The 27,252-nt window shown below is 40.4% G+C and overlaps 3 protein-coding genes across 7 annotated transcripts in view; 2 read left to right on the forward strand and 1 right to left on the reverse strand.

Moving 5' to 3' along the window:
- Positions 1-2,733, forward strand: part of MYO7B (myosin VIIB) — a 75,985-nt gene extending 73,252 nt beyond the window's left edge. Inside the window, exons 47-49 of the mRNA XM_063132425.1 lie at positions 439-522; positions 1,108-1,227; positions 2,356-2,733. Coding sequence (XP_062988495.1) covers positions 439-522; positions 1,108-1,227; positions 2,356-2,445 — 294 coding nt within the window. The 3' untranslated portion in view covers positions 2,446-2,733. The remainder of the gene's footprint in view (positions 1-438; positions 523-1,107; positions 1,228-2,355) is intronic.
- LIMS2 (LIM zinc finger domain containing 2) overlaps positions 1-27,252 on the reverse strand; it is a 41,812-nt gene that overhangs the window by 3,919 nt on the left and 10,641 nt on the right. For 3 of the 5 annotated variants that reach the window (XM_063132429.1, XM_063132430.1, XM_063132426.1), the window contains exons 3-10: positions 26,056-26,122; positions 25,113-25,233; positions 15,714-15,863; positions 14,890-15,040; positions 12,839-12,931; positions 10,221-10,269; positions 10,006-10,081; positions 7,056-9,118 (exon numbers count right to left, since the gene is read on the reverse strand). In XM_063132429.1, the coding sequence (XP_062988499.1) occupies positions 8,971-9,118; positions 10,006-10,081; positions 10,221-10,269; positions 12,839-12,931; positions 14,890-15,040; positions 15,714-15,863; positions 25,113-25,233; positions 26,056-26,122 (855 nt within the window). In that variant the 3' untranslated portion in view covers positions 7,056-8,970. Of the gene's footprint in view, positions 1-7,055; positions 9,119-10,005; positions 10,082-10,220; positions 10,270-12,838; positions 12,932-14,889; positions 15,041-15,713; positions 15,864-25,112; positions 25,234-26,055; positions 26,123-27,252 lie in introns of those variants that run through there. The other 2 variants (XM_063132427.1, XM_063132428.1) reach the window with 2 other exon arrangements.
- Positions 17,375-22,147, forward strand: GPR17 (G protein-coupled receptor 17). The gene is made up of 2 exons (XM_063132431.1): positions 17,375-17,450; positions 20,873-22,147. The coding sequence occupies exon 2, from the start codon at positions 20,901-20,903 to the stop codon at positions 21,915-21,917; it is 1,017 nt and encodes a 338-aa protein (XP_062988501.1). The 5' UTR covers positions 17,375-17,450; positions 20,873-20,900; the 3' UTR covers positions 21,918-22,147.

The following is a 27,252-nucleotide window of genomic DNA, read 5'->3' on the forward strand; positions in this document are numbered from 1 at the left end:
TGGAAAACGGGTGAGGTGCCGGACGACCGGAGGAGGGCTAATGTTGTCCCTATTTTCAAAAAGGGCAAAAAGGAGGAACCTGGGAACTACAGACCAGTCAGTCTGACATCCATCCCTGGGAAAATTCTGGAGCAGATTATAAAGAAGTCAATCTGTAAACACCTTGAAATCAATGCAGTGATTACTAGAAGCCAACATGGATTTGTCAGGAACAAATCCTGTCAGACTAATTTGATCTCATTTTTTGATTGGGGAAACTCCCTTGTGGACTGTGGGAATGCTGTAGACGTCATATATCTTGACTTCAGCAAAGCTTTTGACAAAGTGCCCCATGATATTCTGATTAACAAACTGCTATTAGGTCAACAATTAACATTTCAGTGATAAGAAACAGCTCCTTACCAACTGATCTTATTCCTTTTGTTTCCTCTTTGTTAGCAAACCTCGGAGCCAAATTTCCCTGACATTGTACTGATTGCTATCAACAAACAAGGAGTCTCCTTAATACATCCAAAGACGAAGGTAAGTGTCATTTTTGGATAGTTGGCATAATATTGACTGACTCTCTGGAGAAGGCGAGAAGTTTAATTAGAAATGGATCTTTGAGAGTGTAAATAGATCTGATCATAGTGGTTGGCTTCAGCATGAGATAACCAATTCTGCTTCTTCTGTGGAGAAAATCTGTTTTGGCCAAAACAAGTTTGAGCCCTTTTCTCACTGCTCCAAAATAGTGTAAAATAAAAGAATTCTGTAAAGAGATGACAAGCATGAGGTCTGTGCAGCCAGGAAGGAGAAATACCTTGCTAAAAGAGGACAATTATGTTTGGTGGAACCTTCCTTGGAGGGTGCTAAATTTAGCAATTTCATGCTAAATTGCCAGATTGCAAATATGAAGAAACGTGGCTGAGAGAATATTCTAGCATCAGAAAATTCTTGACCTAGGGTTAATCCTAGACATAACTTACTTTAAATTAACTGGGGGCAGAGAGAATAATGTGAGGAAGCAACAGCATTGAATTGCTTTCTGCAAATCCTCAAGCTGATGTTGGACAAGTCTCTCTTGTGGATTTCATAAGTCTTACAGATAACATTAATTTTGGGTTGTAGGAGATCTTAACAGTTTATCCCTTCACTAAAATCTCCAACTGGAGCAGTGGCAGCACATACTTCCACATGACCATAGGGAACCTGGTACGAGGAAGTCGAATCCTTTGCGAGACATCTCTGGTAAGAAAAGCTTACAAATTCAGATTTGCTAATGACTATCGCTGAAGAAGGGGGGGAAGTATCTCGTAATTGTTGGTTAAACCTTTCTCTCTTTCCTCTTAATGTGCTCTCTGAGCAAATTTCTCCAAGGGTAAGTTTAGATATTTACAAATTGCTCTTCACAGAGCAAACTATCCCAGGAAGATTACTGCATGGTGAAAGTAATTTTAGACCCACTACAGCCCCAGATAACAGCTATTTTTCATCAGTTCTTTGTATAAGTGTGGCAGATGAAAAATGTGGTGCTGCACTCATGTGTATTACTGCCAAGAAACAGTAGCTTTAACTAGGAATGCGTTGAGTCAAATGTTGCCTCCTCCATGTGGCTGTGACCTCGGGGGATAGTCAGACTACTCTTTGTGCAGCTGCCATTTTCAATATGCAACCCCTGATTGGGGTGATCAGACGTTTTGCTGTGTCATGCAAACCCAGTCATTGTGGCTTAAACAACTATCACATAACTCCTGATTAGTAGTAGGATTATGCAGTGGTTAACCCTCAAATAACCAGTGATGGCTGGGGTTGGATGACACAGTGCAACCCCCAATTGCCCTGATCAGGGATTGTATATTCAAAATGGTGGCTGCATGTGCCTGCCATTTGCTGCATTTTATCATGGATTAAATAATCTACGATGAGCCAGCTGTGTTATGTGAACTAGCCCTGTGATTCCCTTCATTTTGGGGGTGGGTGGGGATGATGACATGCATATGTGTGTGGGGATGGGGAGGCGAAAGGGGGCAAGGAGGACTCAGTTTAGAAGAGGGCATAACAGAAACTGGCAAGAGTTAAGGCTTGGGGTTGTGGAAGAGATGAGACTGGCTGGTATATGTGCAAATTTGTGGCTTTGGGCACTTAGGAGAGCACATGTTAGATTCTTTAACAAAAGGGAATGTGGGTTAAAATATTTGGGAGCTCTGGTCTACCTGAAAACAACTGCATAAAAGCAGAAGGATTACTAACACAATGCTGTATGCCAAGACTGATTGGAGTACTATTGTGAAATGTTTGCTTATCTATTAAACAGGCTCATGTCTTTGCAGTTCTTTCCACAAGGCATGGTTAAATGTTTTGTTTTTTCCCCTCAAGGGATACAAAATGGATGACTTGTTGACATCATATGTGCACCTGTTAATGAATGCTGTAAACAAACAGAAGAATCCCCGTCTCCCTGCCTGAGGATAGCAGTCATCCATAACTCTCAGACTGTGCCAAAATGACAATATTTGATATCTTGGAAGAAATTCATTTTTTTAACTTTGTATCTGTTCCTGACCCTAGAGGAGTAAACCATAAAATTGCTGCTGTAGCAGAAACATATGTGGGGTTATGCTGGCATATGTTAAGCTTAATCATTTCTTATGTTAAGTGTAATCATTTTTGGCTCAGTGTACATGTTCTGGAATTTCAACATGGCTGGGTTTTATTCCAAGATAATCCCTCTTTTCCAGTAATGGACACCTCCTTTCCTGGAGCTATACCACAGCCCAGCTGTTAGCACAAACATATGCAATACACAGTAAAAGTGGTTATGTTGCCTTTTAAGCACAGGGGAGAAAACAACATCTTGAGGTAAGGATTTTGTGAGAGCATAGAATATACTTCTGTGCCCTATAACTATCTACCGGCCTTTTCTTCCCATTGTGAAACTGTAGAGATATCCCAAAAAAGCCATTGGAGTCAGCTGAGACAGAACCATTGCAGTTATATAATTGACATATTTTTAAATTTAATTAGTCTTTGACCTGCTTTCTACAGCTGCAATCCGAAAACACGTGCTAGAGTGTAAGCCCCACTGAACCCCGTGAAATTTACTTCTGACTAAACATGCGATGGATTTTGCCATATCAGATAATTTCATTGGTAATGGTGGCTTTAGAATCTGCTCTAACCTTTGATCTTCTTGCTGTGTGTTAAATATCTGTCTGGCTGAAAATACTGATTATATTATAAAACTGCTCCACTAAACCAGAGTCAAAGAGATACTGTTTACAATGCATTTCTGCGAAAGGAGACAGCAGACTTGTCCTTTCTAACTCCCTATGATGAATGTTGTAGTGCAGCCACCCCAACCTGGTTTCCTCCAGATGTTTTGGACTATAACTTCAAGCATTCCTGCCCATTGGCCATGCTGGCTGAGGAGTTGAAGTCCAAAACATCTGGAGGGTATCAGGTTAGGGAAGACTGTTGTAGTGCATTTACATCCAAGTACCTTGAGGAACTTTTCAGCAGCTGAGGAAAACCAATACTGTTGGCTTCCAAGCTGTTATTTGCCAAAATAGTGTAAACCTAGAAAAAGGTGTGTAGTTTTTCAAATAGTGTTTTTATATACATATGATGGGGGGGGGGAATTAGAGCTTCAGCACCTCTGAGCAGCTGATGAGTGCCACACTTTTCAAACATCCAGACATTCCACATAAAGTATCCATTGCTGGCAGTGGATGCTTTGAAATTATGCAGAATTAAGGTGACTAGGATTGTAATGCACGTAAGTTCAATGTAACATTTTAATTAAAAATATTTGTATATTTGTTTTCTGTTAATGGTAATAACCAAATTATTGTTTCTACTTTTTAAACAGAATGGCAGAATGATGGGAGTGATATTGCTGGCTTTATTTAGAAGTGTATATTGTACTAAACCAAGTATAAATCAGTATCACTAAATCCAAAAATCAATATTGAGCAATCAGTCATAGTCCTGTGTTATCAAAGCACTAGAATGAACCAATACTGAAAAGGCGCCATAACAAGACACATCCACTGTAGCTATTTGAAGAGAGGTATGATTGTAACTGCAATTGACACAAACCAAATTCAAATAAAAATAAAATACATGTAACATTTAAAATAATATTTACTGTGAAGATTTAAAAGATATATATCAGTGAATTTTCATTCCAATAAAGTGAAGGAATACAATGTTTTAATCCAGCAGAATGTATCTTTTTTCTAGAGAAATTACAAGCTCTCCAAACAAAGTACTGACTGCCAGAAAACAATGCAAGTCTTGTAAAAGGTTTGACACCACACATTAAAGTTTGGTTGTGACCTTGTACAGAATAAGACAATTCTTTCAAACTTACACATTAAAGTGGTTTACATGCTAAGCATTTGTAAGGTAATTGAGGCTGCAATCCTATGCCCACTCACCTGGGAGTAAGTCCCAATGAATACAATGTAGCTTACTTCTGATAGTATTGTATTGTTAGGCTACAATCCTATGCACAGTTACCTGGGAGTAACTCAGTGGGACTTACTGTTGAGTAGATATGTTGATTAGATTGCACTGTTAGTCACAGTGTTCCCCTGTATTTGTAATGAATGCAGTCTATTTTAATTAAGGATTGTCCATTGCAAAATATTTAGCACCTCCATCACCTTACCACTGGAGAATGGAGAATATCATTATGTTGCCAATGTTAATAACTTTCCATTTAAAGTTAATGCTACGCCTTCTAAAATTATGTGCTATCTTCAGGAGTAATCCATGAGCTCAAGTGATGAATGTATGCAGAAAAAATATTATAACATATGTATAAACAATATATTGTTTGCAAGCAAGTAAGTCAGCATTCTGTGAAACATAGTTTAAGGATAACATACCTAATATGAATTTGACGTGATTTGCCTATGATTTTGACAGGTCAAGATTGCCTTTAACAGGACAGATGCCACTTGTCATGGATTGCTCGGTAGATTTGCACCAACAAAGTGTACTTTCAATGGGTGCAAAAAAACACCCCAAAACATTTTTGCCTTCCACTTTAAAATGCTATTCTTCATACTTCTGGAAGCCAAAGTTCCCCCAATCCACTCCTGTTTCAATGCTATTTCAAAAACTTTAACAGGGTTTTTTCCTTCAACAAGTGCTCCAAGTTGGTCAGGCTCAGATAGTGAACATGATGTCAGCATGGAGTCAGATTTAACAGTGTGTTATCATGAGAGCAAATGAAGCTGCACTGCCCTCATTTTGAAGTCCAAATTGAGTTCCAGTCACACCAAAAATGCATCTTGGTCTGCATATTCTGATGGACATCCAAATACATATTCCAACAGACAACGTTCTCTTTTGAGTGAGCATTCCAATGCACTTTCAGCCAATGCTTTTGGTTTTGTAGTTTCATGCATTCTCAAACCTCTTGTCAGCAACGCATATACCCCTTTGAGCCAAAAATTGGGATATTTTCCAAAGGACATTAAAATGTTCATAAACTGTAGCCCTAGAAAAACTTTTTGCTTTTCTTACTTCTCCCAAGAGTAGCACATTGAAGGGAAATTGTTCCCAGCAATCATTCTATTAATTTTTCAACAAATAGATTCTGTATTCGGAAGATACACTTAATATACATTGTGACAAACTATGCACCATAAAATAAAAGTTCAAAAGAAGGTACTTGACTCTACATATTAGATGACTCTGGGGACTAGTACTACAGTTATTTCGGTCATGTGGCTCTGAGGAGGTTCATATGAGCAATGGCATTTCAAATCTGTCTATCTCACTGTACAAAGACATCCCCCTTTCATTACAATTTCATTTTAAATGAATAACAGAAAAAACAAATACTACATTTTGTAAGGATGCCTCTGACTTCTTAGTGTTACAGCTAGCCTGGAAATCTGTCTGATTTATCTGTCTTTGTATATATATATTAGGTAGAGTAACAAAGTCTGTATTTCCATTATATTAAAATTGTTAAAATATATAGATTTTAATGCCTTGATCCTGAAAGCAGAACCGTTATCACCTGCTGGAACAGGGATCACATATCATCTATCCATAGTGCATATTCACATGCACATCCTCATTCAGCACAACTTGCCACATCTATATCCACTACTACTAGTCACATAAAGAGTTGTGTTCCTTAGGTATGAATGACCAAAATTATGAGTCTGGATATATAAACAGACTTCATATTTTTCAGGACAGAAAGATTAAACATGGGTTGTTTTGGCCTCTGGAGCGTAGTGCTTGTGCTTTGTTCCTTCCGCAGCACAGTCTGATACAGCCATCACTGGCTTCGCAAGATTGGAGCTACAGTGCTCTCACACAACTTCTCCACCTACTAGGGTGTATGGAATGAGCAAACCACATAAACATCAATCAGTGTTTACTCCATTTAAAGCAATATGACAGTGCACATGTGACACACACTCTTAATTGGAGCACATAGAGGGCTCTGGAAGAGAGTTGCCAATTCAGTGAATCTCTTTACTATACTGATCCTAGACTTTAGAAAAATATGCTCCCTGTGAAATACGTTCCTCTGAAGGATGGCTCCAGATCAAGAAAAGAATAATCAACTTCTGTATTGGATGTAACATTATTAACTAAGTGCTGTTAAAATAATAAGTAGCAGATAAATAATGTTATTTGAAGGTTCATTTTGGAAAAGAGGTTGGAAAAGCTGGTCCTCTCATGTCAAAATAGAAGTAGTGCTCAGTACTTAATATAGCAAGGATGTGTAAATTAATACAAGTTCATGCTTTTGTGCTCTATACTAAAACAGTAGTTACAAAGGGGCATCTTGTTTTACACTAGTCTTTCCCCCATATTTTCTTGCCACAGGAACCCCAATACTATAGTGGAATAAGAATACTACTTAGGCTGGAACGTAATTCATGAAGTAAACACAGGGTTCCCAAACTCAGGATAGCATGGTGTGGTAATGCTGGAGAGGAAGAAGGCACATGGGGGAGAATTGGCAGGTGGGCTTAACACCTCCACTCCCCCCCCCAACCCAACAATCCCTTCCCCTCCCCAGCACCCCACCCCTGCGACACACAGCCTGAGCTAGTTGTAATGGTGCAATGTTTGGTAAACTGCACCTAGGCAAGATTTTGGGAATTTTATAAAACCTTGTTCACATTATAGCACTCACTGATGCCGATGTTAAGAATGAAGAAACAACATCTAAAATGCCTAGAATCCCATCCCTACACCCCCAAAACTACTAAAAATGCAGGCACCAAAAACACCTTCTGTTAAAAATTATAGGCTTACAATGCAGCCACTTTGGTCCATTCAGATCTTATTTTCTTCTATGCCTTGTTTAAGACTCTGAGGAAGTGGAGAAGGGAAGAATAATCTTAGTTTAAACATAATGAATAGTTTCAGAAGCTGAAGTATTTCATTGGTACAGAAAAGTAATCACATCCAGCTTAGCTACTACAGCAAGTAAGGACAGCCAGCTAATAAAACCAATGAAGGTTTGTGCCAAGTAACGATTGAATTAAAAATAGCAAGATTATTATTTAGTTCTCATTAATTCCACATATCAGTCCCTTGCAATTTTAAGAGAATGTTTAGAAAACACATTACATGAAGTTGTGCATGTTTATTCTCTGCATTTTTGTATGTGCTTTTCTCTGTACTAAACCAGAATTCACCTGTGCAGTTTGCAAGTCAGCACAAAGGAATGGTAAACAGAAAGAAGCTGCTTAAGCCTTCCTCCCCCCACAATTTTTCAGCTTAAAATTACTCTGTCCAAGATGCTTTTTCATCTTTGGTGAAAAAGCAGCTTGGGAGTGTGACGTTAAGCTAAAACCATTTTTGGAAGGAAATGGTTAAGCAGCCTATTTTCACTTAACTTTCCTTTGTTCCCACTTGTAGGCCACCAAGTTAATTTTAATTTTAAAATGCTGAGGGGAAAAATATGAACCACATAGCACGAGCCTGAATCTTAGTACAGAATTGTGAAAAATGATGATACCTAACTAAGAGCTGTTAATCCACTGTATCTACTTTCAGTTTTGTCGCAGAATTGAGATCCAAACCCTACACGAAAGGTGTCTCCTTTTCTGCTACATAACCTTTAGGTGGCAATGTGGTACAGTGGAATAGTTCAAATACACAAATGAAAAAAGCATTTTCTTTCACTTTTACAAATAAGTACATTTTCCCTGTTCTAAAAAATCTTGCCAAAAGTGTTCTTTAGACACAGAAGCAAAACTGGAGGGTCACATCGGCATCTAAAGAACCTGTAAACAGTATGATTAGGGAATGACGAGTTCTTGATAAATCTCTTGCGTAGAAAAGTTATAATGCAAAGGGGAAATAGTGCACTATTATGTATAACAGGGGTGTTGAATCCCTTTCAGCCTGAGGGCCAAATTCATAGACTCATAGAATAGTAGAGTTGGAAGGGGCCTATAAGGCCATCGAGTCCAACCCCCTGCTTGATGCAGGAATCCACCCTAAAGCATACCTGACAGATGCTTCCACTTTGGAGAAAGTCTCAGGGACCACATTCCAGTGGTAGGTGGGACCAAAAGCAAAAGGGATGTGCCCCAAAATGCCAGCATATTTTAACTTAAAGCTCTGACTGCCAGTAATTAAGCCTTAGGAGAGGCATTTCAACCTTTCAGAATGGGGTTGGGGGAATAAACCACCAAAGGAGCAGTAGTCATGGGAAGGGGGCATGGCCTTCTGGGCACCCCGGAGAGCTGGACGGGAGCCCTAGGACAATTGGATTTGGCTCCCAGACCTGCAGTTCTGCATCCCTGATGTATAACCGCAGCTTTCTTCCAGAGGCCAAACACTACACAATATACCTGAGCAGAAAAACGTTCAGGGTGCAAGATATAACTGGTGAGCTTTTGTCTGTCTTGGGTCCTTTAAGCCATTCTTAAGTAATTAGCAGGTGAAGCAGGCTGTATTTGGTGAAGATGAGTGCAGTCAGAGGAAGCACAGACCTGTTTAAGCAGAGTTTAAATCCAGAGCTTTGGGCTGAGTTTTCTTGGAGGCCAACTCAGACAGTTTCTTCAGCCGTTTCTTCAGTTCCAAAGGGAATTTCTCATAGCACTTCTTGCACACTGGTTTCATGTCAAATTCCACAAACTTATTCCTTTCAAAGAAAAATAGAGCCATCACATTCCACTCAGAAAGCCATGTCAGACTTAACAACTAAGGGGGTGGGGACGGTAAAATGTATATTCCCTCCATGTACCTATGTAAAATCCCTTCCAAGCACAGGAGCAAAAGTCTTAAGCATCTCTAGTTAAAAGACCTGTGAGTGAAAAGCTGAGTTATTTGCTAGGGAGTCTAGGGAGCCGCTGCCTGCCAGGCTGGCTAGTACTGGGTACAGTGTTTGTCATGTCTGTCTATGATAGAGCAGGAGTTCTCTTCAAAGGAAAAAAAAAGGTTGTTTTTAACCACTCTTTCCTGCTACCTCTGTTGTATGGTGAAACAACCTATGAAGAGCTGTAGTAATGACAATCCATGGTTTATTCAGCCCACATTTCACAATCCAACAAAAAAATGGGTTCTCTTTCTGGGTTGTTCATGATTAACAAACCACAGTTGTTAGCGTAGCTAGGTTCACACATCAAGACAACCCAGAACTGGGTTAGGGTTATGTGATAAGAAGCTACTTTGACCACAATATAACATTGACACAGTCTGATCCAGCTCACACCTTAAGGCGACAATTTCTGGGTTGAAATTGCTGGGAACGAGTGGAGCGTGTGAATGAGCCATTTCAGCTCTTGATTAAGCTTAGTGATGTGTGAACTTGAAAACTATGGTTTGTTGCTGGGTTAACTCTGAGTTGTTTCATCCATAACCCAGAGTTTCCAGGTTGCACATCATAAAAGCAGCTTGCTCGCTGTTTGTTCCTGGCAATTCCTGGCTTAATGAGGAGTTGCTGCAGTGATGTGCGAACCAAGTCTTTCTATCCTAACTCCCTGGGTCATGTTAATTTCCCCATCAGGACAGTCTTTGCTTGCCACTTACTTTAATGTGAGTTTAATATTGCAAGTAGAGCAGGAGAAGCAGTTCACACACCAAGCCTTGTTGAGAGCAGATACCACTAGTGGGAAATATCAAAGAAGATGATTATCAAACTGCAGAGCTGTGCTAAATTCAGTGAGGCCAGATATGAAAAGATCACTGCTGCTTTGTACATGTGGGACTGCAACAGCTGAATTGACAAACAGTCTCAAACTTACCATCCCCCTCAATCACATGGCTGCAGTTATAGCAGACATCTCCAAAGAGCTGTGTAGAAAAAAGGACACATGAGAAGCTTCTTCTTTTTAATACTAATGAAGGAGCGCTCCACCCCTCTTTTATCCAATCAGATAATTCATTCCCAACAAACTCTTCATAGTGGATTGATAGTTCCTTAAATTACTGCTACACATGTCAGCTCCCTTAATAGCTTTTCTTACACATATGCACAGGAATCAAACTTTCATTTTTAATTCGTGAAAGTTCATTTTGGTACCCTTTGACAGAAACTATGCACCACTGTTAGGTTCTCTACATTGATCAAGGCAAAAATGTATTTTTAAAGTAGATCACCAACAGCAGTCTTATTTGTGTGAGAGATTATAGTTATATTGTGCTTTTCTGAAGTTGAAAAATGTTGGTTAATCTTTGCTCTAAATTTATTTATCCCTAAATAGTAAGCCAAGGATACTATGAATGAAAGGGAGTTTATTTACCATGTCTGGTCCTCTTTTTCTTCACAATGCTTGTATTATTTATTTCAGGCAATGCTTTTTCAGGAATTGTTAACACAGGCATTTGCTGCTTTGAAAGAATTCATCTGAAGGATGCAGGATGGGACAGTTCCCCAATGCTGGTTCCAATCAGTTTTGTTATAAAATTTGTCTCTTAGGGACCTGAGAGAAATATATCCCATCTTGTGGAGTGGTACGTGAAACAATTTGTAAGGGAGTTCCCAGACGGATGTTTCTTCCCTCCGGTCCTCCATTTACCAATTGTTAGTAACAACATTTATGAGCATAAATATAGCACATTATTATTATTATTATTATTATTATTATTATTATTATTATTTATATAGCACCATCAATGTACATGGTGCTGTACAGAGTAAAACAGTAAATAGCAAGACTCTGCTGCATAGGCTTACATTCTAATAAAATCATAATGAAACAATAAGGAGGGGAAGAGAATGCAAACAGGCACAGGGTAGGGTAAGCAGGCACAGGGTAGGGTAAAACTAACAGTATAAAGTCTGCACAACATCAAGTTTTAAAAGCTTTAGAAAAAAGAAACGTTTTTAGCTGAGCTTTAAAAGCTGCGATTGAACTTGTAGTTCTCAAATGTTCTGGAAGAGCGTTCCAGGCGTAAGGGGCAGCAGAAGAAAATGGACGGAGCCGAGCAAGGGAAGTAGAGGCCCTTGGGCAGGCAAGAAACATGGCATCAGAGGAGCGAAGAGCATGAGTGGGGCAGTAATGTGAGATGAGAGAGGAGAGATAGGAAGGAGTGCCTTACATGTAATACTAACAAAGTGGCCTATCAGAAGGTTAGGCTTATTTGCTTTCACCCATAAAAGTAGATGCGTCTCAGAGCTCCATCAGACAAGCGTTTTATTGCATGCTCATTACTGGGCACTCAGGGATTTTCGCAGGTCCTTCTCATGATGTTGTCTACCTCCTGCGTACCTCCTCACCCCTTTAGCTTTCTTCGCATGACAAAAAAACACCCCAGTAAGTCCGACTTATTTTTAAAGATGAAATTGCTGCTATCTCCTGCTGCATGCAGGAGAAGCAGAGGAATCAAAACGGCCCACTGAATGGGCCATGTGCACATTGTTTACTTCCTCTTTCAAAAGAGGAAGTAATGAAGGACAAATGCACGGGCAGAGAAGTAACAGTAAGCAAATGCGATTTTCCTCACTGATTTATGTGGGTGAAAGAAAGGAACTGCAACCAGGGGTACAGATGAGGTGGAGTAAAAACCTGCTGTATCCTTCAAACAATGGTAACTCGAGTGCCAGAGAGACAGGTCATCTCAAGGGTCTTTCTAAATGCAGCTGTTTACATGTCTCAGGCAGAAGTTGCATCGAGTGAGGTCAGGGCAGGGGAGCACTGTGTGTACCATGACAAAGAAGGGGGGAAGGCAATGAGCCCTTGTGAGCTTCATGGACAATGACCCATTGCCTCCTCTCCCCTGTTGCAGGATCCTTATGACCCAGTGCATGCACACCCAATATAAAGATAAGACTGCATTCTACCTAAGGCCCAGTGAGACACATTAACACTGGCATATTATATGTAATGTTACATGCTCCCCAATTCTTGAACAGTGCAAGTGCTACTTTAGTTTCCTTTGGAAGAGAGAACACTGGGGACTTATGATGTCTTTGAAATATTTGCTCTATTTACAAGTACACAAGCAGAGCTTAGTGAAGAAGCAAATACTCCTAGGCAGCACTGCTTGTATTAGACAAGAGAACGATTTGTGCAGCTCCCCAAGTCTACACTTGTTTCCAGTTAATTCCAGCTAGAAAAGTCTTGGCACTGTCTTTCTCTCTCTCTATTCCTTTCTCCATTCAACTCCAAACTTAAGAATGGTTATTTATGGTGAAGGTTGCTGGAGGCACCTTAATTTGCATGTCTATACCAATTGGTTTCAGCAGTATCTTTAGCCTGTATCTACAGGGACAGTTAAGTCTGTAATTTCCCATACCACATATTTGTATGTTTTTAATATCTTTCAATTTAGACACATAGGCATTTCTCAGAATTATCCTTATCTACTGTTCTCTTTGCCAGAAAGGAAGGTAGATGGTACAAAGGACAGCAGACTTTACCTGGTTGTAATGAGTCTCGCAGTAAGCCAGACCCTTTTTCTCATAGTGGCGGTGTCCCAGGAATGGCTTCTCACATTTGGCACAAACAAAATGCTGTAAGGTTAAAGTACATGTTAGGTCAAAGGGTCCATGCTAGAATCAGGGAGCTTGATTAAAGCAGTAGTAAGCACTGTATATTAAATCCTTTAAAATACAGTGGACTGTAGGAGGGCAACACTGTAGGAATATTGATGTTTAGAAATAATGCAGGACTGAACCACAGCTTGCTGATATTGTGGTAATAACACCCAAAATGTTTTCTATATTATGCTATTGGCAATGCTGACTCCAATAAAGGGTTCTCTCCTTTTCTTATAAGAGTGACAGCAAATGGCTAGAGAGAAATGGGGATGATGGACTCCAGAATCCCATCTTACCTTCATTCCCCAAGATCAGGAGTGGAATGTCAAAATCCACATTAAATACCTTGAATCACAGGGCCAATTCACACTAGCTGCTGGGCCTTGGAAGGAGCAAGCCTGCACTCTTAGTGAGGTGCTATTTGTCTCTATGGATGTCTATATACAGTACACAGTTACTGCAATTTTTCTAATCACAGTTCTACTTTTATGAGTCCCAGCAATTGCAGCAGTTTAATTTGAGCATGCCCTGGCCATAAGCCTGGCAGCCCACTCCTAAAGTGCGTGTGTGGGGATTGCCAGCAAATATTAACCATATCATAAAATGGGTAATATGATTTTTATTATTTAGGATCAGTGGCCTCATGGTCCAGCACAGCTTGTCTCCTAATAAGGATTAACCACTGGAGTATAATACATTAACGCTCCAGCATCTGCATGGACTTCTAGTTGACTTCCAGTCACTTATAATCTGTAAAGCCATGTCTAGATGCAATGTACTAAAGAGACTTCTTTTTTACCTATGTCCCAGGATAACTACCCTGCTGTCTTTCATTGGCATACACTGTGGTTGTCCCATAACTGTAGAACTCCCTTCTTTGAAGATTTACCAAACATTTTTTTAAATTGCTGCAATGCTTTGTAATTTTTAAAAATAGGTTTTGGCAACTGGGGTGGGATTTTATGAAGTGCAATAGTATTTATTATTTACTGTATTTATACACCACCTTTCCAGGAAGAAAGCCTTGTCAAACATTAGTCTGTTTAGGGTGCAAACCCACTAGATGGAAGTCTCCAATTTCATAAGATCAAAAGAAGAGCCCTGCTGAATCACCAAGGATTCATCTAGTCCAGCACTCTGCTCACACAGTGGCCAACTAGCTGCTGACCAGGGATCCACAAGCAGGACATGGTGCAACAGCACCCTCTCACCCATGTTTCCCAGCAGCTGGTGTATAGAGACTTACTGCCTCTGATACTGGAGGCTGCAATTAGCCATCAGGACTAGTAGCCATTCATAGCCTTCTATGCCCTATATGACTGCTGCTGGCAGGAGCAACAGAAGCAATTCTCGCCTCTCCTTCCTCCTTTTAAACTTTTCCCCTTTTGATGGGTCTTTGAGACTCATGCTGGCAGGGGTGGGCTGGAGAGGCCATAGGATTTTTTGTATCCAGGCCTCTCCTCTCTCCTCCCTGACCACAAGAAAGCTCCATTTTTAACCTCAACAAGATTCTCTGAGGCCACTTTTGCAACCTTGGAAAGCAGGTGCCACACTGCCACAGGCTTTTGCTTGGTGGGTGCAAGAGGGCAGGGGAGGGATTGGATCATGTAGTCCCCATCCCGAAGCTATTGCAGTGCCTATGGCTTCAGGAGAGGAAAACTGAGAAATCCTATGGTCCCTGGGATGCTCCCGAGGGACCACAGGATGGTTCTGTAATTGTATTGTTTGTTATGTAAACTTTTAGGACGAGGTAGGCTAGAGATCTATGTAGAATAATGATTGGTATGTCATCTGAAACAATAGTATGCACCTATCACTTCAGAGGGACTGTGGCGGTTTCTGCCTATTATCCTGAAAAATGAACAGTCTGTGTCATCTGTCACTCTGCAACATGAATTCCGCAACAAGCTGCAGAGTGGTAACATGCTCACCTCCACGTGCCATTGCTTCCCCAGAGCATTGACCACTCGACCCTCAATGGGCCGGCGACAGGCTCCACAGATTGGGATGCCCATCTTGTCATGGCATGGCAGGCAGTAGAGCTCCCCTTTCAGCTCCCTGGCATCTGCGGTCAGCTCCTTCCTGCACACAACAGCATAAATAATCAGGACCTTCAGAGCAAAACCTTTCACCGGCACTGCATGCTAATGGACACTTCATACAACTAAACCAGGCACTCTTTTGAGTTTATGCCAAACAGGGAAAAAGGGAAGCTCTCAAATGGAAAAAAAATGAAATACAAGTATTTCTCCTTTGACTTGCTTCACCTCATGATTAATAGCAAGGTTAGGACATACACTTTGAGAAAAGTGATTTTAGAATGGTAATCTTGGTTTTGCTGAACATGTTTCAAATCTAATTAGATAAGCAGGGTCCACCAGAGATGGTAGGAAATCTAAAGCATGGTAAATTATGGTGTCCATCAAGCCTCTGCTAAGTTTCAATATAGTTAAGTTTTGTAACCCAGAGCCTTCACAACTGTCTCCTTAAAGAGCTGTTCATGCTCAGCCAGAATAGTTCCAGCTGAACAATTCACTATCTAAGGGGAATTTTATAACAGCTCAGCACAATCACTGCAGTTCCTCTGGCTTTCTGATTCCCATGCTTTGTGATCCTCCACATACAGAACTTGTTTGTCAGTCTGCTTAAAGGCAGCAAAGTTTATTTTGAAGATCACTTGGCCCTCAAAAGCACATATTTTCTACATCTTCTCACTTGTTTCTCAGTCCTTGCTGGAATATGATCAACAACATACCCACAGTGAGTGCAGTTGAAGTGATCCGGATGATAGGAGTCATTCCTGAACATGAGAGGCTGCTCATCAATGATCAAGTGGCATTTCTGGCAAATATACTTGCCCAGGCCCTTGGCTTTCTCACGATTATGGCAAGGCCTACAGAGGTGCCTACAGTGCAGTTGGAAAGACAGATGAATGTTGGGTGGCATCATTCAGAGCAATGATGGGAATAATCTACACAAGGTTGTTTGCTAGACCAACTTTCATGCACAAGAAAGCACAAATGTTGACTCATAAACATGTCCCACTGCAGTCAATGGGGTTTACTTAGGGACAAGAGTGTTTAAGATTGCATGAATGGTACTAACTAATGCTAAACTGGTCCTGGCAAAAATCAAGATGAATTTTATTTTCTTCAATAAGCAAAATCTTAGCTCATCTACTCATACTTTCATAGTGCAATTTTGACATCCATAGCAAAACAAAGAAGCAGCAGCAGTGGTCAGTGAATTCCAAATAAACCTTTGCAGGTACACACAACGGCACTGGGTGCATTTCCGAATATAATGTATGCAGCTTTTATTTCCCTGTATAGAATCGCTTAACACACCCAGCTTTGTTTATCTGCAGAGCTGAGTGCCTGGACACAGAGGAGAGCGGGTAGATACTTATTGACAAGGAGCCAAGAGACCCGGATCTTGTTCCAGGCAGTCTCACAGACCTCCTAAGAGATCGAGGCAGGTCATTTAGCCTCCAGGTCCTTACCGCTAAAACAAAGCTAATAATAAATCTCAATTCCACAAGGCTGTTGTGTGGCACTGTATTTTACAAGCCTCAAATAGAAAGTCTCAGTGAGTGTAAGTGGAAAGGAATGTTATTAACACTCCCTCTTCACAAGTCTTCTCCTCTGTTCCTCCCTAGAGTTGAAGATATTGCAGTCCCAGACAAGAGCCACAGTCCCAAGAAAGAAAGTAGACAGCGTGCCTTTATAAATGGGAGCATGCAGCTGTGTGCCTCTCAGGATAAAGGCATCAATTTTATTCCACGCTGTGGAATGGAGTCTAATTATACAGGGCACTGAGACCCTATAGCAAGTGTCCTAAAAAGAGACCCCTCTCATTCAACTGAATAAGGGGCCTTCAGCCCTTTCCACTGACGAACCATTATCACCCTGGCTCATTTAGAAGCCCTCCTCTACCATCCTATAGATCCTCCTCCACTGCAAGCAAAGGGAGGTCTTAGAACCACAGAGCCGTTACTATGGCAGCCGTCCTTCTCACCCCCACTCCCACCATTATGGAATTATCCCCTTCTGAAATGTCCTGTTGTGCCTCTAACACCAAATTTCCCCTCCCTTTCTGCAACTCTCTCCAAGCCCTCTAAGACGGTCAGAGGGCTCCAAAGACACAGTGTAAAAGGCAGAGGTTGAGAGAGACTTTAATGAGCAGGACAAACATTAGAATATTCATAAATACAACAGCAACTCCCCCTTCCAAGAGCTCAGCAGGAATGAAAACCGTCTTTCACAACAAGTGTGTTATCTATCCTCCTCTCATGCAAGCAAGATGATAATGGACTATCACCACGAGCAGGGCTCTATATAGTGCAGCTCCCCCTTCCACTGAATCTGCCACTATCTGCATCTTCTGGATCAGCATACAGTTTTCAACCTTGTTCCTACATTTGCTGGCATTGTAAGAAGTCAAGGAGATTTTTTTTTACTCCTCATTCCTATAGGACTGCAAGCTGCAAGAGGTAAGAGCTTTGGTTTCAATGGGGAGGATAATCGCTGCAGTTTATTGCACTAGAATACTTAGGATATTCTCAATTAGATGAACAAGTAATTTCCTGGTGCCTGCAGGTTATGGGAGCTGGAAGGGTTAGTACAAAGACTAGCCTGTGCACAACTAAAGGGCATTTTCACATAAGAAGTTTGTACTTAAATTGGTCTGCAATGCAAATACTCAACCCACAGAACATACCAATTTTCTTCTGCATTCTATGCTGGATGAACAACTTCTACAGAAGTACATAAAGTGTAAATAATGCTCAAGGGCATTTTTAGCAACTTGTGTGAAAATGGTCTAAGAGTTAGAAGCTAAACACAAACAGTCTATACAATCTCCTCCAATGAACCTTCATCTCTCCAAGTCATGAAAATAGACGGACAGAACTGTAAAACTATCTCAAACCAGGGATTTCTCCTGTTGACAAAGTATTCTTATGATTATGATTCTTAAAATCATTCTGCTTTCCTCTGGCAGAACCTACTTGATCCCAGGAGCTAAGAAGACTATAGAGGATCTAATAATAATGCAATGATCATACCTTTAATTCATTGTAAAGCCACCTAGATATAGCCATGAATACCATAGAAACCCTGCCAATAGGTTAATTTCATTAACAGAATAATGCAATCCAAGAGAAGGTGGCAAGTCAATAACCTAATTATTGTTTCAGGGATTTTATAATAACACAATTTATGGTTGAAATGTCAATAACATAGAATTTCCAAAAGCAGAAAGGTTTTATATGACTTACATTCTTTTAAAAATGGTAATAACTACATTAGTTAAAATATATAAGAGGGATTGCTTTTAAAGCTTCTTCTAGAGATGCTTCACCATCTTATAGGGAAGATCAGAACCACACTTGTGAACATCTTAATAAACTGTATAAGGATAACTGTTTTCCAAAAACCTTTCAGATAGTCACAAAGGTTCACTTCACATGAAATGGCAACAATGGGAGGCTGCTTGAAATGGCAAGCAGTGAAGAATTGTTCTGGTTCAGCAGTTTTTTCCACACCACTGACAGGCTTGAAGACAAACAGCCTCATGGAGGCCGATTCCCCGTGACCACTATGCAAGGCTGTCCCATAGGCAGCCACTATGCAAATGTAACATTCAGCAGCCTCCATGTGCCAGCCATTTAAGTTATTCAGTTGTGTACGGTGTTAAGATAAACAATGAGTCAAGGCATTGTATTTAAATCAACACGTATATTAAGGAATGCATTGCTAGATATCATTCATGCTCTTAATGAGACACTAACTTACAGAAAGAGTGTAACTGGTTAGCAGGATCCCTATGAGTGTCACTTAATTGTGCCGTGGACACTTGATAAAAAAAGAAGAGATCTAATACTGTGGAGGTAGTGTTTCTATGCTGAAAAATTATCAATGTGAATTAATCAATGAATTACATATGACTTTGGCTTAAAATGAGTGAGCTGGATGCAAGTTTACTCCTTGACTTTCATGTCAACCATCAAAATGTGACTATGAAATATGAGGAATGAAATTTATTTATTTATTTATTTATTTATTATTGCAATTACATCCCGCCTTTTTTCCTCCAAGGAATCTATGGCATGGCAGTGTACATAATCCTCCTCCTCTCCATTTCATCTTCACAACAACTACCCTGTAAGGTGGGTTGGGCTGAGGGTCTATGACTGGTCCAAAGTCACCCAGTGGGTTTCCATGGCTGAGGGGGGACTAGAACCCAGATCTCCCAACTCCCAGTCTGACACTTTAGCCACTACACCACACTGGCTCTCTTATAATTGCAGCTCTGAGAAAACACACTGAAGTATTTGACAGGGCATGGTCTTCCCTCTGAGCAAACTTGAAAAGTGAATAAAAAAATAACAAGCAATCTGGGGCACAATCTACCTGAGAGCATCTGTGCAAGCCCAATTAAAATGGACAGATTGACATTTCTGGGGTTGGGGAGGAAATCCCTTATTTTCTCTCTTCTTGAAATGCTTTACTAGAGAGCACTCTGTGGTCAGATGAAGGAATGACACTTTGTGCTATCACAAAGGATCTGTGTGTTCTGATTAGTGCCAGAGTTTGATCCAAATGACATTTGGCTTTTACATTTTCAAAGGGAGAGCAGCCATTGTTCCTTTATCCCAGTATGCCTTGTGGCAAACTGAGATTGTTTTGCACCAGGCATAATACAGCTTAACAGTGAAATTCTAAGCATGTTTAATCCGAAATCTGATCCATAGCACTTAGTGTCTAATAAGTATGCTTAGGATTTCAATCAATGGGCAGTATCCAACTAACTCGAATATAAATTATTTTGTGCTAGCATAAGGGACTTCTAGTGCAATGCCAATAGCGTTAGTTTGCATGATGGGTTTTCCAGAGAATTCTATTGCTCCAGCTAACACTATTGGCATTGTTCTAGAGGTCTTTTATATTAGTGCAACGTAATTTATGTTCGTGTTTATTGTCCAATTAGATACTGACCTAAGGCAATTAAAAACGGCAGACTTGGGCTTTTCATCATGCCCAGCAAAAATTTTCTCTGGTGTTTGTTGTTGTTGTTTAACATCCACCCAGAAGAAGAGTTTATTTTTTATGTTTTATTTCTTTAAATATGAGTATGTGTACATTGAGTATGTTATGCAGTTTTTAACACTGAGCTTGTACCTTCTCTAGTCACAAAAGCGTCAGAATTTTTTCATTATGTCTGAAATCTTGAAAATGCTTAACCATCACAGCTTGAGTTTTCCCAGTCCTTATACAGTTTTTATGTTCGAAGATATATGTCCTAAGTGCTCTTGTAGTCATGCCAATATGTAACAAATGGCATGGGCCTAGCATGGCATATATCACCCTTAATACTGCATATTATTAATAAGGTTAATAAAGTTCCTGAAATTGCTGCAGTTAGACCAGTTTGAAGAGATGTAGATATGGCATATTATTCTGTAAAAATTAACTCTTCAGCTTTAGCGTTTTCTCAGAATATGGACAACCAACACCAGCTTATTATGCTACAAAACCTTTAAAAACTGGACATCCTAAAATAAAGAATAGTACATAAACCTTTAATGAAGTTCATGGAGAGCATATACAAAGGGTGACCAGGATTCAGAAAGGTTGTGTGTGCATGTAAGTGATTATGGATAGTTGTCCTTCTGGCAGCATCCCTGTCACTTCAAGGGACCCTAACTATTCAGGGATGGCTGGAGAGTTGGGGGGCTGCTAGAAGGTGAAAGATGAAAAGGCCTCCTATGCATGCAGAATACAGCATATGATGCTTTGGATCCTAGCCAGTGTTCACGAGAAAATTAAGCAAACAGCAGGCTTGGTTGGTTTCCATGTTGCCTCCTCAACATTATAAGATTCTTCTCTATCTTTGTGTTCTTGATTATTTCAGGTTCATATTTCAAGACCTACAGTGAGGAATGAACAGCCAAGCAGATGCTTCAGGCCTGTTCTTCAACACTTCCCTGGAAAGTTCAGAGCAATGTGGCAAGGAGACCCATATGGAAAACATCCTTTTTGCTACTTTTTACCTTGTGGATTTCATGCTAGCCTTTGTTGGCAATGCTCTGGCTCTTTGGCTTTTTATCCGGGACCAAAAGTCAGACACCCCAGCCAACATTTTCCTGATGCATCTCGCTGTGGCCGATTTGTCTTTTGTGCTAGTTTTACCAACTCGGCTCGTATACCACTTTTCAGGCAATCACTGGCCATTTGGAGAGATCCCATGCCGACTCACAGGCTTTCTATTCTACCTCAACATGTATGCCAGCATCTACTTCCTCATGTGCATCAGCATAGATCGCTTCCTAGCCATCGTACACCCTGTAAAGTCTCTCAAACTCCGCAGATCACTCTATGCCCATTTGGCCTGTGCTTTCCTGTGGGTGATAGTTGCGGTGGCAATGGCACCTCTTTTGGTCAGTGTGCAGACAGCTGAGATGAACAACACCACCATCTGCCTGCAGCTGTATAGAGAAAAGGCATCACGCCATGCTCTTGTGTCACTGGCCGTGGCGTTTACTCTTCCATTTTTTACGACCGTGACCTGCTACTTACTGATTATACGAAGCTTGAAGAGAGGGAACCGAATTGAGAATCATCTAAAGGAAAAAGCCATCAAAATGATCATCATGGTTCTTATGATCTTCTTGGTCTGCTTCGTGCCCTACCATATCAACCGCTACATTTACATCCTCAATTATGATGGTGTGAAGACTTCTTGTGAAATGCAGCGGATCCTGGCTCTCGGCAATCGCATTACTTCTTGTCTCACCAGCCTAAACGGTGCCCTAGATCCTGTCATGTATTTCTTTGTTGCTGAGAAGTTCCGCGAGGCTTTGTGTGGCTTGTTTTGTAGCAAAAGGGCTGCAAGGCTACCTTCAAGTTACGATGGGAAAACAAATGACAGCTCCTTAAGTGCTAAATCTGAACTGTAAATATATGGAAACAAATGCTTTAAAAAAAAAGACATTTCTATCCAATAGAATTAAATCCCCCAGGCAACAGAGTAGTGTTTCTCAAAGAGCACAGCCAAATCTCCTGCTTCATTCCTGAGAAAACAAAGAAAATATACAGAGGAATCTAACTGGGGAGGGTGGTGGTGGGTGATTTGCCACTTCCAAAGCACTGGCAGCTCGTGCGTCTAAGACAAGAGGTGCCCCACCCATTTCCCTCCTCTTTGTTCTGATGATTCTTTTTTTTAAAATCCTCCTATTATTTTCAATTGTGGGAGGTGGGGAATAGAAAGAACCAATCATAGGACCTCTCAAGGAATGAAGGGGCTTTGGATCAAGTGAATCCAGTGCTGCCCCTGCTTGCCCTGGAATGCCCTCTTTGGGACCCATTGCTGATGGCAAATCTACAGCTACAGAACTCTCCATGGGCATATCTGGGGCCTCCAGAGCAGATGTTCCCCCACCCACAAGAGCTCTTCTCCACCGCAGAAACACTTCCACCCCATCTTAATTCCCTCCAGCCATCAGATCCAGGGGTTAGGATTGCTCTCATAGTAATTTCTCCATAGCTTCCACCAGCAAGTAATAATTCTCAGTGGAAGATATGCTATAATTTTAGTGTATAAAAATATAGCTGCCATTACAGCACAATAGCTACATTTCTTCTTGCCTGGTCTTAATACAAATAACAGAATAATTGAGGATTAAGGAAGAATGCAAGTAGTAAATAACTGTGATTACTTCATAAAATAATTTTGCATTGAAAAATATTGGGCTTCTCAGATATCTAACAAGTAGACTGCACAGCTAGATGCAATACTCTTGACACGCACAGCTTATTCTCTGATTCTATTTTGTGCATCCTGGAAAGATTATTCCATTAACCAATTGTCTAATTTTGCAGTTCAAAATTGAGCAAATTAAAAAAGAAGCTTTACAATAGCTTGGTCTGAGAAAATTGTGAATGTGGATTTTAATGCAACACAATAAGTAGAGGAACTCTCCAATGGCTCTACCACAGCTGCAACAAAGGAAGAACATTTGGATTCTTTATGCAGCTCAAGCAATTGTTTCATTGCTGAACTTTTAGCTGGGTACTACACTGAACAAGATATAAACACCACATTACAACTTAAAGCTCTACTTTGTTAAGGGCTTGGCTGTAGGCATTATTTTCAGTAACATGTTTAGAACAATGATTTGACATAATTCATTTAATTTTATGTGTAAGTTTTTATGTGAATGTATATGGTTAATGAATCATCTCACACACCTACAAGATTCAAAGGATTTCTAGGGTCTAGGGAGCTTGCTACAACTACACTTGTGCACTTTCACAGTTTGTGATGGAACTCTTGCTGATGCAGTTGGCCCTTCCTTAATGCAGACTGCACCCATCATATCCATCTTTGCAAAACAATGTTTCTCAATCCTGAACAGCTGCATCAATACATCTGCCTACTGTGCCAATATAATGTTGCTGCAATTCTGGCCCATCAAGCTTGTGCTATAATTGTTGACAGTCTCCACACATCCCAAATCCTAAGCACTTGTATGCTGTGCAACAAATCAGTTGTCCTGAATTTATGTTTCTCACAGTATTTGGAAGACAAGCACTGTCTCTAAATGTTTACCTGCCACATTATAGGCACATACAACTTGGCTTTCAACTATGCAATCCGGGCTGCTTTCCTATATGCAATTTGCACGGACCACAAATATAGTGTGACTAATCTCTCTAGAGCACCAATCAAAATAGTCTGACTCTCTTTTAATTTTAATATTTCTACTAGTCAATTCATCCATGTGGAAAATATATCAAAGGAAGGCTGTTTTACAGGGTTTATATTATGAACAGATAAAGTATATGACTCTTTCATAGCTATTTCACATGCTGGTCAAACACAAAAAGTGAAAACATGAACTCTGAGAAACTCCCAACTAGAGATACGATGCAGGAAAGCCTAAAGTTAAGATCTGAATGTTGTTAGGCTGTTCTTTTTTACTTCCCTTGAAGGGCTTTTCTATGGGTCACTCTCCCTGTTTTTACTTCCTCCATCTTCATATTTTATCCTTTCTTATAAAACTTGTTTATATTTGTTATACATCTAAAAATGCATAAATTCAAAGAGAGAATAAATATGTCCTATTGTTACGCAAAAAAACCTGTCTTTTCCATCAACTTGCTGGTGGTAAGTGAATTAGATAATGTCTTCTTGTTTATTTCTGTTGTCCTTCTTCAACTCCCTGGCATTTTGTCCAAAATAATCTGCTCACAGTTTTGAGAATTGCTCACTTTAAATTCATTCTTCAGACATTACTTTTTCAGTCAGTTCCTCACCTGTCCTTTCCCACTACATTTAGGGAGCAATCATATATAGACAATGTCTGTGAGGGGCATAGGATTGTTTGGTTTACTGCCTCTGAGGAGCCAGTAAAGGGTGCTCCCTCCCCCTCCCCCTCAGAGCTGGCGCAGAGAGAACTGCATTGGCTACTTCTCCATCCTCAGAAGCATCGAGCACAGAGATGGGGAGAAGAGGGAGGTCCTGAGGGAGGGGAGGGGAGGAGCCCAGGTAAGCTGCCTTACACAGCTTCCTATGCTTGCCCCAGCCTCCTCCTGCTTTGAAGTGTCACAGCTACATAGGCAAAATCACCTGTCTAGAAAAAAATGCAGGATGACTAGATCATAGAAGCGAGGATCACCTCTGTACTCCGGCCACCCTGCATTAGGAAATTCGTCAGCCTCCAACTTTGGAAGCTGCCGACTCTCAACATAGGATTATGCCCTTGTTCTACATAACTGCATTTAAGAGACAGCTTCAGATTCATAGTCTTTTCTATGAATGGTAAGACAGCTTACAATTTTGCGCATTCAACATATAAACATAGTTCACATGCTAAAACCATCACATGGAATGGAGATGAATGTAAATCTGAAAGACAAGTTCAATGCTTTAAAAGAAAGCTTGTGTACATGCTAGCGATTGTTTGGTTTTCCTGCCCATGGGTACATGACTAATACATGCACTTCCTGATTCCCATCCTGGAACTTCCCCTTCCACAGCATGAAGTGGTTCTCCCACCCAAACAATCCCTCAGTATAGATACATACTGTATCAGCCCATTCTTTATCATCCCAAGAATTTTCTCACGTTCATGGCCTCTGCGCATTCTTACCTGCCAGCATTCTTCACAAAGCCCAAATCAGCAAGAGCCACATCACAGAGTTCGCAACGAAAACATTCTGGGTGCCAGTTATTGTTCATTGCCTTGATAACACGGCCAATGATGAATTCGCCTTGTAAAAGAAACAACACACTTAAATACATAATCTTAATTTATTTCAGAAGACTATTCTCTCCTCTATCCGCATCCCCTGAGGACTCCATTGTCTGCACACTTTTATTATTTATGTAGCAAGATGATTTACAATTAGCTTATTCAGACTCAGAACAAACCTAGGATTGGTAACTATTATCCCTATTTTCCAGATGAGAAACTGAGGCCAAGTGAGAGTGACTTGTTCAAGGCCACCAGTTGAGTCAAACCCATTTTTTCCAGATTCAAGATCTATTCACTCCACTGAACCACAAAAGACTGTCTCAGTAGGTTCTCAGTAGGAACATTTTGTTTATAACAGGAATGGCCTGTGGGCTGCAAGTACACCCGCCCACGGGTCCTGTTATGTGCTGCTGCCACGCAGCACCCAAAACTCACCACCAACGTATGGAGCCTTACAAAGACCCAATTTGACATGTTTTCTAGCTAAATTTGGCCTATCTAAGGCTCTGATATGGTTTACTGCCAAAATTTGGCAGCAACCCACAATTTTGTTTGTTTGTTTTGCTAGTGATGCAGTGGTAGGAGTGTGGCCCATGGTGGGGGGAGTCTGGGGGCTGGAAATTTGTCCTCAAACTACCTGAAGTTGCCCACCTCTGATTTAGAATTTCAAAGCTAATTATTAATTTTAATTAGTGCTATAGTGTTTTTCTGCAATGCTCTGTTGTTCATGTCCAGAGCCCCTGGAGAAATAAACATTCATCATCAATAATTCTTTCATCTTGGAATCTCTCTCCACAAAAAAAGATCAGGCTTGAGTATTTCTACTTGGAGCTCTTACCACATTCTCCACAGCAGGGTGCAAACAACATCTGGAAGTCATGCTCACAATACTTTCTCCCTTCAAACTGTAAGAGAGATGCAGGAAAACAGATCTTCACACAAGTCCAGTATATATAAAACTCTAGACACTTCTACTCAGTATGAAGGTGCAACTGAACAGAATTGTTATCAATATATAGGAAACGTGTACCACTGTTTCTCAGCTTCTTCAAGCTTTATTACAGAACATTCTTTCAATCACTGCAACTTTTAGTGTAATTTTATACCGTGTACGTTACTGACCCTGTTCAGATGACATGCTAAGCCATGGTGGTTAAGCATTTTGAGCTAAACATTATGGCTTAGTGTGTCATGTGAACCATGATTTAATGTGTCATGTGAACCCTTCCTAACCATAGTTGGTACATAACCATGGTTTAAACACTCTCACTAACCATTTGCTGCAAAAGCATGTTTAGTAGCCTAATCATGGCTTAGCATGTTGTATGAACAGGGCCACTGTATCTACCTATCTTCTTTGGTGGAAGATGTGCTTAGGAAAGTTAAGGCGCAAATATCCCTAATGCACTATAAGACAGATCATTGTTTTAGTAACAATATTCCTTCCCTTTATCTATATGTTACACTCTCATTTTATTTGTGAGACTCTCTAATTTGAATTATATTGGTTAAACTGGAAAATAATATGCTTTATATTGGTTAGTGCGAAAGAATTAGTTTTAGTGCACAGGGGCTAAGCTAGACGATTTTAAGGTCTCTTTCTGCTCTACATTTCTATTTAATAAACAATGTTAAAGAAAATGAAATGAGATGTGGCTTTCTCTGTCTAAAGCCCTCTTTATTACTTATACTGGTCTAGTTTGAGCCATAAACTACGCTTTAAGGTTATGTGAACAAGCCTTGAGCTCATCAGCTCACCCATCCCTCTCCTCCTCTAGCATGGCTGCAAGGACATTGGAAGTTTTGATGTCCATTTTTATTTATCTGCAGCTTAACATTATGTCCAAAGATGGGCAAATGGTTGTTCATCTTAACTGTCATTGAATAAAGCAAGCCAACTCCAAACAGTAGTAATTAAAGTTGGCCTATTTCCACAAAATTAAAATTGGCCAGAATTTAGGGTTTGGATATGCTAAACTTTGGGTTTGTTAAAAAATAAAGCAAATGCTTCCAATCTCCTCCTTGCAGCTGCACT

This window comes from Elgaria multicarinata, chromosome 8 (assembly GCF_023053635.1).
Source record: "Elgaria multicarinata webbii isolate HBS135686 ecotype San Diego chromosome 8, rElgMul1.1.pri, whole genome shotgun sequence".
In the NCBI taxonomy this organism is placed as follows: Eukaryota; Metazoa; Chordata; class Lepidosauria; order Squamata; family Anguidae; genus Elgaria; species Elgaria multicarinata.